Below are 15,210 nucleotides of genomic sequence, written 5' to 3'. Positions count from 1 at the left end.
ATTATACTAATTAGCGTTAAATATTAGTTTCTTTGTTGGTAATAATTTAGCAACAGGAACGTATCAGAGATAACTTTCAAACATTATATCTTATTTTAAACTGTTCTAGTTTTCTCTGTATAAAATTGTGTATTAATAATGACCGCATTTATTACAAACCTACATAAAAATATTGTTTCAATTACTTAGGCAGGTAGTGAAATTGTGCAAATAAGCTTTCTTCTAGACATTTAAATAATCATAAAAAAAAGGATGAAATCAGAAATGACACGTCAGGTTGTTAAATTGTCACAAGTACATGTTGTGTGGTGTCAGCTGAAGAATTCAATTTATGTATGAAAAAAAATAATGTAAATGTAAATTATTAATAATGGGAGGACAAAAGTTTGAATATGATGAAAGTGGCTCGACATTCTTCTATTTTGTTTTATCATTTCTTGCATTAATATTGATACCAGCGACATTTTACTACTGGCCAAGAAAGCGAAAAGAAGGTAAAGTTTTATTATATATTGAGAATTATCATGAAATTATTATATTTCTAAATGTAGACTTTATTTGAATTTGTAAAATTATTTATACATCGTACGTGATTTCATTTATTTTGGAGAATCACTTTGCGGTAACAAGTACAGTTATGTTTCAATTTGTAGTACATCCGCCATACGCAACTAAATATCATGACGAAAATTTTAATACTGAATTGTCTTTTTACAGATCCAGTTAAATTAGCTGAACAATGTCAATGTCCAGGTTGCATAAAGAAAAGAATAATTATAGAACAATCACAACCTTATAAAAATGTTAAAAACTTCTTTGTAATGCTAGCAATAGTGTCCGGATGGGTGCTCTTAGGATTTTTAGCCGTTAAAGTATCACAGTTTGATTATGAAATGTCCAATTTTGATCCATATGACATTTTGGGTTTACCACCTGGTGCAACTCAGGCAGAAATTAAGAAGTCATATCGAAAGCAATCACTCATCCTCCATCCTGATAAGGAAACAGGTGATGAGAAAGCATTTATGAGATTAACGAAGGCATACCAAGTAAGTATTAAGAAATAAAATTAGTATGTTTTGTATTCAATTATAGAAATAAAAAAAAAAAATTCTTTGTGTGTAAGCCAATTATTTCCACTGATAAGCTTTACATTAATGTTCATGTATGAAATTTACATTGAAAGATTATGTAGTATTTATTCCTAAATACTAATTCAAGATATTATTCAAGTATGTATAAAATAATTTCAGGCTCTGACAGATGATGAGGCTAGGAGAAACTGGGAAAAGTATGGTAATCCGGATGGTCCGGGGGCAATGAGTTTTGGTATAGCTTTGCCGAGTTGGATTGTAGAGAAGGAGAACAGTGTCTGGGTGTTGGGGCTATATGCTCTTGTGTTTATGGTGGCTCTACCAACTGCTGTAAGTTAATTTCAAATCCATTCCCATATTTAAGCTATTTATTTTTGTTTTACTGCAATATTTATCCGTAAAAGGTTATCATATTTGTCAGATGAGTATTAGAATTTCAAAGCAACAAAAATATATTGTTATTTGATAGAAGGACATTTAACAAGTAAATTCAAGCTTGTTTTTTTTATTACTTCATTGATAGAAAGCAATCACATTTTATATGTAATTTATTTGACTTGATCTTTGATCAGTTATTGATAAGGAAAATGACTAGGCAACATTATTCTGTCAATTTGATACTGCAACAATCAAAACAAATCTAAAGTTTAATCATTATTTGTAACTTGTAGATAGATTGTAAAAATTTCGTGTTATTTTTTGAGTCCAATCCTTGTCCATAAATGAATCAAGTGAGAAGGTGTCAAAACCTCCCCCCACCCTTGAATAATTCCCTTTTGTAATTAATTTATGCTCCCATATTTGTTATTATCAGTGCAGTCAGTATTCGCCATGAGATTCGCATATTCGTGTTTATGTGTGCGTGCGGCCCGTGTGACAAAGCCGGCTAAAACCGCTGATATGTTGATTTTATAAATGTGTGCTTGGGTCAATTTAGGCCTTAAGAATACTTTGTATTATTTTTTTTTAGGTTGGTACTTGGTGGTATCGTTCCATTCGATATTCAGGAGAGCAAGTTTTACTTGATACAACACAAATGTATTTTTATTTCTGTCATAAAACACCGTCAATGCCTCTCAAAAGGGCTCTAATGATTCTTGCTGCTTCTTGCGAGTTTGATCGTAGACATAACTCTGAAATTATTGAGAGGAGTACAGACAATGAAGAAGTGCCTGCTGTAAGTATTTTAATATTTCACCCGCGTAAGTCTGTTTCCGTAGGAATATCGGGATAAAAAGTAGCCTATGTGTTATTCCGGTTGTTAGCTATCTACGTACCAAATTTTATTGCAATCGGTTCAGTAGTTTTTGCGTGAAAGAGTAAGAAACATATACATACATCCATCCTCAGAAACTTTCGCATTTATAATGCTAGCTGCGCCCCGCGGTTTCACCCGCGTAAATCCATATCCCGTAGGAATATCGGGATAATAAGTTATATAATATGTTATTCCAGTTGTCCAGCTGTCTACGTACAAAATCAATTTCATTGTAATTGGTTCAGTAATTTTTGCGTGAAAGAGCAACAAACACACACACATCCTTACAAACTTTCGCATTTATAATATTATTAGGTGTGGGATACTAGTGGGATTAGTAAGATAGAATGGTAGGATAAAAGAAAGTTGTGTTATTTATACCACTAATAACTCAAGAATTGCTGAAAGGATTTTAATCATTTTTGGCGTAGTTAGATTGATGTATCTACTTGGATTAAAAAAATAAAAAAAGTTTGTACATAGGCAGAACTATTAGAGTAGCTATATTTTTTCTTGAAGTGAATTAATTTTTTTAAATATAAAATTACACAAGTAATGATTTAATTTAAACCTTTACAACATTGTAGTTGCTACGAGACCTGCCAAATCTAGGGGAAAAAAATAAAGAGCAACCATTGTGCCGGCCTTACAGTGTTAAAGCTCGCGCTTTACTCCATGCGCATTTATCGCGAATGAAACTTCCGGAGGAGACACTGGAAGCTGATCGCCGATACATTGTTTCTAGATGTCCTGATCTTATTGTGGAGATGGTCAATTGTGTTAATCAACTTATTGCATTAGCGTATGCTAGAAGAAGTGAGTATTATTTGTAAATAATTATTGTTAGAATATATATGAATTTTTTTATGGCATTGTGTGTAATATTTTTAGTCCCCCGTCTACCAACGATTGAAACAATAGAAAATTGTATGAAAATGTCACCAACAATTGTGCAAGGTCTTTGGGAGTACAAGTCACCTCTATTACAATTACCATACATAACAGAAGATCACTTAAAGTATTTCACAAATAGAAAAAAACACATAAAGTCCCTGTTACAACTCGCACAGTTACCAGGTGAAGAGAGGAGACAGGTGCTACGGTTTTTAAATGACAAACAATATGATGATGTTATGAAAGTATTAGGAAACATGCCATACATTCATTTCCAAGTTAACACTGAAGGTAAGTAATAAAATAATTGTAATAGGAATTAGTATAATTATAATTACCGTGATATATTTGTTTTAAATAATAATAATAAAATAAATAAAAAAGAGTATGAAATATATATTTTTTTCATTCCAGTAATTGATGATGAGAATTCAACGGTGGTAACTGCAGGAGCTATTGTAACAGTAACTGTACTTTTACAAAGAACTAATATGAAAGAGCTTTTCGGAGATACTACTATAAAAGAAAAGAATAATATAAAGTAAGTCTGTTTTATTAACATATTTAGATTAAAAAAATAACATAAAAGCATTTTTCGAATTTTCTTTTATTTCAAAATTGTTAAAAGTAGAAAAATCAGTAAAAAATATTATTTCATCGAAAAAAAAAATGTATTCAACACTAGGGAGGAAGAAGACGGCGCGGCCGAGAACGGCGAGAATGACAAGAACGACAAGAACGACAAGACCGAAAAGAATGATAAGAAGGACGCGCCAAAACGACCGGTGTGGATGAAGCAGGGCAAGAAGCACGGGCCCGTTAAGAAGACGAAGAAGCCGGTTGCTAAGCAACAGGTTAAAGCGGCCCCCGCTGCCCCCGCCGCCCCTGCCGCCGCCTCGCCCCCGCCCCCGCCCGCTGACGTTAAGAATAAGGAACCAAAGAAGGATGAAGATGGTATGTATAGGGATAATATATTTTCTAAATTGTTTTTGGCATATACAGTCAGTCCCGCCGATGATGTTCTATGCTCAACGGAATTTTAAGTTTTTAATACGCTGATTACGTAAAAAATTGTACCATTGAGTATAGAACACAATCGAAGGGACATACAGGATATACAGAGTGTATAATATATACTTTATTATTCATGGTTTATTTAATGAAATAATTTTTAAACTCTAAATATTGTGTAGGATGCACACGAATAAAAAAATTCGAAAAATTCGATTGCGTCACAGGTGAAGAATCGGACATGGGCAGTTCGGACGAGTCCGGCACGCACAGCGACGCGTCGGACAACGAGTCGCGCGACAAGTCGTCCGCGGTGGACGACGACGACGACCAGTGGGAGAAGTTCCAGAAGCGGTTGCAGAAACGCGAGCGGCTCGAGGGCCGCTCCAAGAGCTCGCACCCCGTGCACTGCCCGTACTTCCCCTTGGTGAGTGTTGGCCTCGTTTACGGTTTAATTGTATGTTTGTATTTATAATATATATCATATCATCATGATAATGATGATGATGATTTATAATATAATGCTCCTTACACTCGACTTTGACCCACTTTAAACAGACAGATTTAATTGGAACTCTGAAAAATAATCGAGAATTCATAATAGTACAATAATTTAATCAGTTTATTGTATTGTTCTGATTAGAATTAAATAATTTATTTCCATTCGAGTACTCTCTGTATGAGAAGATTAAATTGAAGTGTATTTTTTAATTTATTATATGGTAATTATTTTAAAATCAAAGAGTAAAATATGTAAATTATCAAAGAGATTTCTAGGTATACCGTACCGTACCGTATAAAAAATGGACAATAAGAAATTATAGCAAACAAAGTCGGCGAAAATTACATTCTTCTGAGACGAGCTTGAACCCTCCGTTTTATCCAAATTTGTTTTATATTAAAGACATCATCAATAGGATCAGTAAGATGTGTATTTTTTTTTTTGGGTATCAATGGGTTCGATAACTCGCTAGGACTTATTGATTTAGCAATAATCGAATGTTGCAGATTTCCTCCCCCTCAAGGTTGCCAGTGAAATTTTTATTGTAGAAAAAATGATTTGAAACGTATTGTGTATGGCGTGTAGGAGAAGCAGGAGTTCTGGTGGTGCTACATCTGCGACCGCAAGTCGCACACGCTGCTGACGGCGCCGGCGCACGTGACGGCGCTCGTCGACTCGCACGAGCTGCAGCTGCGCTTCACGGCGCCGCGCTGGCCCGGCCTCTACACGCTCGCGTGCTGCCTTCGTTCCGGTATGTCTTTTATAAATATCACCTTTATTTTTAATACTTTCTAGGATGTATTTCTCTTGTAATAATATAGGGTGTTTATTTTTTCAATATCAACGGGTTCTTCGCGGACTCGGCTTGGAATATTGATTTTTCACAAATGTAGTGTTTCAGTTTTAGTTTTCAGTTTGTTGCTTTTCCGTGTTTTTAGATATTCGTCGTTTAACCGTGCATACTTTTTTACAAATGAACGTTTTCTTTCAGGATTATTTTTCCGAAATTATGTTTATAAAAATTATCTATCTATTCATCGAATCGTCCCTGTCAAGTTTTACACACACAAGACATAAATGTGAAATATTCACATAAATATAAACTAGAGACTTGAATAAGCCCATTCTCCACCAGATTCGTACATCGGCATGGACCAGCAGCAGGACATGAAGCTGGACGTGAAGGAGGCGGCCGCGGTGCCCGCCGAGCATCCGCAGTGGGACCTCAGCGACTCCGACACTGACAACAACGATCAGGTGATTGGCTATTTTTTTTTTTTTTTGTTAAAAACAGTATAGTAGCGTCGAAAGATTTTTGAAAAAAGAACAAAATTCGCGGTATATTAGTGACGTTTTGTGTGTAGCTTAAATATTGATTTTTTTTGTTCATTTTAGACTTTTTGCGTAGCGTCATAAGCTTTGTTTTTGTGTTGTTAGACTATTGATAAGTAACGTTAAGGCTTGCGTTTCTCAGAATACTCAATTTGATTCTATGATATAATAGGGGGGGTAGGGGGTCATGGAGGTTTTAGTAGATCTTAAGTTAAAGGTTTCTGGGGCTGCCACCCTTGTTCCGCGGCAGCCAGAAGAAAATTTGACATTATTCGTAGCTAATTTAATTTTCTATAATTTTCCTATAACATTTAACTGTAAAAACACGTTAAAAAATAAAATTGCTTTCTTGTGAAATGCACTCTAAGATTTCAAGTCTTCTCTATTCATAAAATCGTAATGTTTGAATATTTTGTTGTATATTTATTTTCTTTAAAAAAATATGCATACAAATATATATGCGTATGTGTTACAAGAGAAACTTTTAATAATCACAACTTTCTTTCTAATTTACTGCGTATTTTAATTGTTTGTTTTTTTTACGAATTATAATACATTTTATGTATTACGTTTTTAGTGTATGGATAGTGGTATCACATTTATTTTTAATTAAGTTTTCTAAAACAGTTTTTACTTTTTAGTTTAATTCCATTGAAACGCTTTATATATTTAATATATTCAATGAGTAGAAAATTTTCGATCACTAAGCGGAATTCGAACCCGCGTCATTTGCCGTCCCATTGCAAGTCCTGACCTCTCGGCCACCCTCATCCTACCGCAGTTACCAATGTATCTCAGATTATATTTATTTAACGTTATTTATTTAACATTCATTCATAACGCAAATGTCGGATACGAACATTCGATATTAATTTGTTTATGCTGCAACTGCAAACTGCTTTAGACTTAGAATAGGATCTTTTTTTCAATTTAGTTATAACTAACTCTATTAAGACATTTGAATGAAAAGATTGTAAATTAATTTGAATTTAAATTTAAATGTTGTAAATTGGTGGCATAATTTCAGTTGTTGATTAATTTAGTAGTATCATCTCCAATATAAATTATTGTGTCTATCGCGTTATATACATAAATAAGAAAATATGAGACTTTGTGGTAATATACCTATTACTCAACACGTTTCTTATTGCGACTTAATGGTACAAAACGAGAATTCCGCTATTTTGTAATCGAATTGTTATTATCGTCATAAACAAATGATAAAACTCGATTTTTCGTAATTAGTGAGTCACGAGGACCTCGATCCTTGCGCAACGCGTAAAACGCTTTTGTGTCACTTACGTGTTTTAATTCGAATTCTTTTTTTTTATTTCTTTTATTCAAATCATTAAGACCTCCTTCCTGTTGTACAGTTAAAGTTCACCTTATGTTCTTGGGTTTCCCCGGAATACCTTAAATAAAAATACAAAATAACTAGCTGCGCCCAGCGGTTTCCCCCTCGTAAGTCCGTATCCCGTAGGAATATCGGGTTTGAATTTGCCTATATATTATTCCAGTTGTCCAGCTGTCTACGTACCAAATTTTATTGCAATCGGTTCAGTAGTTTTTTCGTGAGAGAGCAACAAACACACACACATCCTTACACACTTTCGCATTTATAATAGTAGTAGGACTAGCTGCGCCCCACGGTTTCACCCGCGAAAGTCCGTATCCCGTTGAAATAATGGGATAAAAAGTTGCCTTTATGTTATTCCAGTTGTCTAGCTGTCTACGTTCTAAATTTCATTGCAATCGGTTCAGTAGTTTTTGCGTGAAAGAGTAACAAACACACACACGTCCTTACAAACTTTCGCCTTTATAATATCAGTAGCAACACCAAAACAAATTCGTCAGAATAAGCTATAACAGTAAAGAAAATGTGTAATAAATAAGAACAATTAATTAATAGGTAAATACTAAAGTATTTGCATAATAGTTTAGTTAAGACCCGTTTTTATTCATTTTACGTTCTTAAATAATTTTAAACAGTTTCCAATGAACGCTTTTAAACACAGTCCAATGTTGCTGAAGTAACCACCGCAGTTCATTATCACATGACATCATTAAATTATTATTTAATTTAGTACATATAGGGATTTCTAGTAAGAGCGATTATACAATTGGGGTATTTATTAAAATACTATATGTGACATATTAATAAAATATTTATGTATTGTGAAAATATTCAATAAGCGATATCATTCCAATTGCTGTTAGTATTGAGATGGTTATTACAGACATCACGTAATGGTCTTTTAGTGTCTTGACAATAAATATATATTTTTTTGAATAAATATTCTTTATAATATATATAATAATATTCTTTATACGTTAGAAGGTGATGAGACACATATAATGCCGTTTATAAGTACATAAATCTAGCTATATGTTCAACACAAACATTCTGAATTTGAGTGCAAACCCAGGATAACCGTGTAACACATTACGAGACTAATTTAAATATATCAATATCCGCATAAACTAACGGTAGCGAAGAAACTAATTTCTCTTATTTTCTCATTGTCCTCGAGTTGCGACTTGCGGTAGATGACAATGGCATTTAAAATTCGGTTGCATACTTAATCAAACATTTAGCATATTTGTTTTACTTAATGGATATTTTCTGTTCCAACAGGGAGGCAACGAGAGTGAATTCACAACAGATGACGAGGTTGAGGAAGAGTAAATTAAATATTAAGTTATTTTTATAGAGTTTTTAATGAGGTGTACACGGCATTTATTGTTGTATGGTTTGAGAGCGAATGAATATAGTATCTTTTATATTCAAACATTGTTTTATTATCCTTCCTTCATTTTACTATCCATTTCTTTTATCCTAAGGTTAGTCGTTTAATGGTTCCAAAGGTACAATATGGATGTTTACAACGGTGCTAATGGTGGAGTTTAGTGACGGGCTCGCTGTCCATTTCGAAACAAGAAATTGCAATTGTATTAAAACTTAATTTTTATAGATTTCATATTTGTGTACATTTTTTTTTACCAGAGTGTAGATTAAAAATTGCAAATAAGAGATATCTCCGGTACATATTTCTATTTAAGTAATAATAAGTAATTAACGCCGTTAAAAAAATGGATTTTCAGGAGTTGTATTATTCTTACAGTAAATATAATTGAGGTTAATTTATTAAGGTTTATAAGGTTGATTTTGAAAAGGCATCATACGCAATACAAATCCCTATTGATCAATCGATGATAATCGATGGTCGGAAGTGTTAAGTCGTTGTTGTAGGTGGCTTCGTTGTTCTACTCAATTGACAACGAAGGTTCTTGGGGTGTATTGGGTTCTGGAGCAGCCGGCCAGCGCGGGGCACTGGGCAGCCCGCAGGGAGGGTATCGTCCTCGGCGGCGGCGGCGGCTCGCAGGCGAGCGGGGCGGCGCGGAGGGCGCGGGGCAGCTTCGTCGCTGGCCAGCGCCGCCTCGCACTCGCGCGCCGTATCTCACAACGGAGCCACGACCGAACGACCGACACTCACGCCCGGTGTCGTATTACGCTCTAAATATATCTCGCGAGCGCGATCGCCTATTTGGAAACCGTCGCGCGCCGTGTTTTGAACCAGTGATTGACAGTGCCGAGTGAAGAATTTTCTGATCGACGTAGTATTCGCCGCCGACGTGAGTATCCTCGAGATGTACCTTGCGATGATGCTGCCCGCGAATATTGTATTACCGCATCGCGGTTTTAAAATAAACAGCTGTTTCTCGGAATCGATAGCGTTGGTAACGTGCTAAATTGGGACCCCGTTGCGGAAAAAAATGAGAAATATGAGATCATGTTTTGGTTGATTTTTTCTGGGTTAGCGATTATTTTATTTTAAAAATTTTAATAGGTATTGTTAGTTAAACAAGTTTGTTCAGACAGTAAAAGTAGAGTCTAACGTTTAAAAACATAATTTTTAAAATATTAAACTTCTTTAAAATTATCTTTAGCAAACTTGAAAATATTTAGCAACATAATAAATAGTACAACAGAAATTATGTGTACGGTACAGCAAATGTGATTAAGGATTCTGACAAACTAGAACTGGTCCCTAAACCAGGAATATTGCATAAGTGCTTATTGGTCCGAAAGTCGTGGGCAGTGAGTCAATTGTGTGGTTTACTGATTTACGATAAAATTTGAGTTGGCACTTACAAGTTACAATGAGAATCTAATTGGCAATTATGAAACAGGAGTTGATAGGAGTTATTAAATTACAAACCCTGAATATTCTAAGATAGTCATAAAAAGACAACTAAATTTTTAATAAATAATGATATTTATTACACAGATAATTAATAAGGGGCAATAGGTCATTTTATGAAATAGGTAATGCATACCTACTTATTTACAAATAGATATGATAAATAAAATCACGTAGTTACCTATTCAATTGCTACATTATTGTACAACCATTTTCTATGAGAACGTGACATGCTTATACATTTTATAATTTTTAATAATTAACCATAAACCCGAATTTGTTAAATAATAAATGGACGGATTCGGTTCGGTCGGATAAACCATCCAATGCTTGTAGGCAATTTATAGATTAAAGTTCAGAAAATTGTTCATCTTATTTAAATTTATAGTCGAAGTGAAGTTGGCGGTTTCATGGTTTGAATATAGCCTTTAGTTACGATTGGTGATATCCCAACGTTGACTATGGGTTGCTGCGCGATGAATCGAACCACGGACTGATAGCGGGCCGGTTAGACGAGTCCCAAGCCAGAGTGCAACGGCCCAAACTAAAGGGAATTTTAAAACGTTGCAAGCCCTTTGATCTTCAAAGAACATTCAAAACCATTTTTTCCTAAGTCAAATTTTAATTTTGTACCTACAATAACATATGCCAATCAACATGGGCACATTTCCTTACATTTCGTAAAACATACCATTGGGAGAATGATAATATTTCGTCCTTTGTTATTACCTGTTTAAACAAAGGAATTTGCCTATAAGGAAATGGGAAATGCAAATTAATGATGCTATAAGTTTACAGATATATAGTATTGTAGAAGCTGTATACCTACTCGTTGATAGTTCCTTTAGAAAATACGCTTCATATCTTTAATATGGTAATTACCTCACAGAATCGTTACTGCGTAGTTATTTTAATGTGGTATCGCATTATGCATTTTGTGTACAACCTTCTTATCTTCATGGAAACTTTGGAATAGGTATGGTAATAAATTCTCTTGGCAAACGAATGAAATTTTAGTATTAGTCTGTATTGCTAGGTATATTTTCGAATTATCTAATAACCAAAACACATTCCGATCTTTTATTTTTACGAATGAAATCAAAGTTATCGCCTTTGATGTAGGTAGATATCTTAATTATTGTAAGGCATTATAAAACCATTAAGGATTTACCCGGTTTTAGAGTAAATTTGTGCACGTTATGAAATGATCGCAGAGGACAACATTTTAAGCTTGATAATCTTGATATACCTATCAACTTTTTATATATATTTCGGTATAGTTTAAATTTTTGCCACCATATTTTTTTTTACTATCCTTGACAGATGACACAATATATGCATAATCGATCAATTGCGACTCCGGGATGCGTATATTTACTAACGTTCTTTGCGTATTTTCAGCATAATTGTACGGAACAACTGCAAAAAAATTGATCATCTATCCAATTTATGACCTTGTCAACTGTTGCTAAACTCGATTTTTTATCTATTTGTTGTTATTTATCGCAACAGAAATACATCATCTTTGAAAGTTGCAACTGTCTTGTTTAATAATTATGGTTCGGGCGTTTCATGAGATACAGCCTGGTGGCAGACGGACGGAGAGACTGATAAAAAATTGTACCCATGAAAAATTATATAGATTCATTTACTTACATGTATTTTATTATAGAATACATATGCCTATAGCTCTCAACTAAAGAATTTTTTAAACCCCTCGATAAGTTTCTGATTTTAGCACGTTCAAAACAAATGAATTCAGTAGTTTAATGCAGGGCACATGAAGCTTTAATACTTAACATTTTTTTTCTGCTTTTAGCTAATACTTACTAATATTTTTTATTAATATATATTAATACTTTTCTTCGACTGCTAACGTTAAGTGCTGGATAGTTCTTGTATTAAATATTATTATCATCTCTTTGGAATATAACGTAACGAATCCATAATTATTTGTGAATTTCCAACTATACACTACTATATTACAGGCATGGTGGTACCAATGTTTCCCATACATGCATAATTACATCTAACATCAAAAACACATATCTGTCTAGTATTTACAGACCCTTATCGGCCTTAGTCTATGTTTTGTAAACAGATTATTTTTCTGTAGTAACAACAACCATGGTCACAGAATAATAAGTACGAGCATCAACATTTGTATGAGTATTATTCTTATCCCCTCATAACAAAAAAGGAATTACAAATTACTTAGTAGTACTTACAGATTGTGTGATACGTGGTCTAATAATACGAGTAATTGATAAATTGAAATTGTTATAATTATATGTTTCAATTTCCATGTATTGTTAGAATATTTGTAAGATAACACACTGCAATGACTCATTGATTAGCTAGATGTTTTATCTTATACCTTTAAACGAGCAATTCTTGTATATATATATATATATATATATATAATTGGGATCTCGGAATCGGCTCCAACGATTTTCATGAAATTTAGTATATAGGGGTTTTCGAGGGCGATAAATCGATCTAGCTAGGAATTTTTTTTAGAAAATGTCATATTCGTGTTTTATTCGTGTTTTTTTTTCCCTGACATCTATTGGTGAATAGTAATACTATTTTGCTTCGTAGACAGCTGGACAACTGAAATAATGTCATATTCGTGTTTTATTCGTGTTTTTTTTTCCTGACATCTATTGGTGAATAATAATACTATTCGCTTCGTAGATAGCTGGACAACTGAAATAACACAGGCACTTTTTATACCGATATTCCTACGGGATACGGACTTACGCGGTTTCAACCGCGGGTCACAGCTAGTTTACATTAAATAATCAAGATCCTTTATCGGGTATGTTAACATGATTTCTGAATAAGGAAAAGACGTAGATGCATTCCTTTGTATTATTGATGCTAGGCATACCTAATTATTTAAGAATAAAATTGTTTAGATAAAATAGGGATGCATTTTTTGGTTTAGTTAATTGAGTTATGTCTAAATTGCCATTTGAAAAGTAATTTAATGTTGATAACAATTATAGTCATACCTAATTCGAAGACTGAGTATTCACTTTAATTAAATAGGTTTTATAAGTATTTAACCTTGTTAATTCACCCCTTTTAAGTCGTTTTAATTAACATCACCTGTACAAAGTATTAACGTACACGTTTTCTTGCAACCTTTGAAAGGTTTCATTTCAGACTATTCCAGTAAACCCACCTTACATTTAGGTAACAATGACTCCGAATGACTTATACCTTTGAGACGATTACTTCAAGCTCGCTAGTCGAACACAAAGGGATCACTTTTATTTATTTTTTTCGTTACCATATGAATCTGTTGATGACTCAGAGGTCGCTTGGTCAGGGTTTACATTACTCATAACTGTTAAATAGTCCTCTAACCCACTGTCGCTTTGTTTTGATACATATTATATGTCATGTCATTTTTAATACTTATTTGCGTAGATATGATTTTGACTCTTTAAATTAAAAAAAAAGCATATATAGAAGCATTATTAAACAATTTAATCGTTTATCACGTAGCAGGCGAAGTCAGTGGGTGAATAAGGAGAGCTTAGTTGAGCGTGCCATACATAAACATGCCAATATGGCACCGGGATCAATCGTGCACATCCGTTTTGCTCATTCTTGGGTCGCAAGCCAGCTCTCCGGCTGGAACAATCATTTGTATGTAAAATATTTCATGCACCGCTACCCGCATGAACAATGACATCATCAATGACCCATCACTTGGATACGCATCTTTGGATAATTTGTTCGCAATTGATGCAATGTACTTTTTGGGCTTCTTAAAGACATCACCTGTTTAACCGGTTTCTATCAACGAAAAATCGTAAACGAACTTTAACAATATAGGTAGCAACGTGTATCAAAATAAATATTAAAATGGGATCCAATATTTAGAGTTACAGTTAAAGAGATTTTTTTTCTGAAAGTTTAGTTTAAATATAATAATAACGTGAAAACTAGATTTACCTAGACTAATAATATAAAAGAACATAACCGTCGAAAGAAAGCATTTCTTCTGCTGTTTTATGGAAAAGAACTCGATGTAAATAAATAAATTAATACCTATAAAATTTGAAGTTTAATATTTTCACATAAATAAGTGCCTGACATTCTTAATAAAGTTGTTTCTAATGCTATGTTAAAAGCTAAAGTGTTAATATACCACACCATTCACATTTCACATTGTTTTGATCGTCGCTATTACATGTGTTACGCTACACGACCGAAACCGCGTTCATTCACTAGTTGTAAATTCTATGACGCACGGTAGGTATCTATAATTAAATTCATTCACTAGCCTTTGCTTGCGACTTCGTTCACGTCATTCATGTGTTTTGTGACCAATTCAATGTTACGTTTCTATTATTCAAGTTGGTATGCTAATAGTTTTCTATTAGCGATCTTTTACTTCTTAATTTATTTTTTCAATCTTACCAGAATATTACACTTTACAATACGCCCACAGTATGTTTAAGAAATATTTACGAAAAAACATTGCATAGATAACACTTAGTATTGATTTTACCAGATCGATAAATTCTTGTGGAATTTATCAATAGCAACTAACGTGAGATATCAAATGTACAAACAGGGTTAATCATTTCAGTAGGTAGTGTTATCAGTGGTGCGTCCGAGTCATGTCCGTCGTAAAATGGATGTCGGCCAACAGTTTCGCAACCGCTCTTTATATACCCACTCACCAAGGTCCTTTGATTGCTTTTTGAGGGTTATTGACATTAACATAGCGTTACACAATTAGTTATCCAACGATAATATAAAATTCCCAACAAATTTTACGGGGAGTTTGTCTGAGCGGACGATCCGGTGACGCTCGAGGAGTGCCAAGTTTACGTCGCCGCCCACGGATACAGAAATACTGCGAGGTCGTGATAATGCTGACTGAGAAAATATAAA

At 33.9% G+C, this 15,210-nt stretch overlaps 2 protein-coding genes across 7 annotated transcripts in view; both read left to right on the top strand.

Annotated features, from left to right (window-relative positions):
* The first annotated feature begins 270 nt into the window (after positions 1-270).
* Positions 271-8,880, top strand: LOC119831355 (translocation protein SEC63 homolog). Its single transcript, XM_038354664.1, has 12 exons — positions 271-494; positions 718-1,049; positions 1,254-1,424; positions 2,065-2,271; positions 2,940-3,168; positions 3,244-3,537; positions 3,661-3,787; positions 3,932-4,200; positions 4,485-4,684; positions 5,345-5,510; positions 5,895-6,016; positions 8,727-8,880. Exons 1-12 carry the CDS (start codon positions 371-373, stop codon positions 8,775-8,777), a joined length of 2,292 nt encoding a protein of 763 aa, XP_038210592.1. The 5' UTR covers positions 271-370; the 3' UTR covers positions 8,778-8,880.
* Positions 8,881-9,369: 489 nt separating this feature from the next.
* LOC119831353 (PDZ and LIM domain protein Zasp-like) overlaps positions 9,370-15,210 on the top strand; it is a 30,816-nt gene continuing 24,975 nt past the window's right edge. The window contains exon 1 of one of the 6 annotated variants that reach the window (XM_038354658.1): positions 9,370-9,724. The gene's annotated coding sequence lies outside the window, so the exon portion shown is untranslated. The remainder of the gene's footprint in view (positions 9,725-15,210) is intronic. The other 5 variants (XM_038354657.1, XM_038354659.1, XM_038354660.1 and 2 more) reach the window with 5 other exon arrangements.

The sequence above is a fragment of the Zerene cesonia genome, chromosome 13, assembly GCF_012273895.1.
Source record: "Zerene cesonia ecotype Mississippi chromosome 13, Zerene_cesonia_1.1, whole genome shotgun sequence".
Taxonomy (NCBI): Eukaryota; Metazoa; Arthropoda; class Insecta; order Lepidoptera; family Pieridae; genus Zerene; species Zerene cesonia.
The sequence above is the reverse complement of the archived record's forward strand: the minus strand, read 5'-3'. Positions and strand labels throughout refer to the sequence as shown.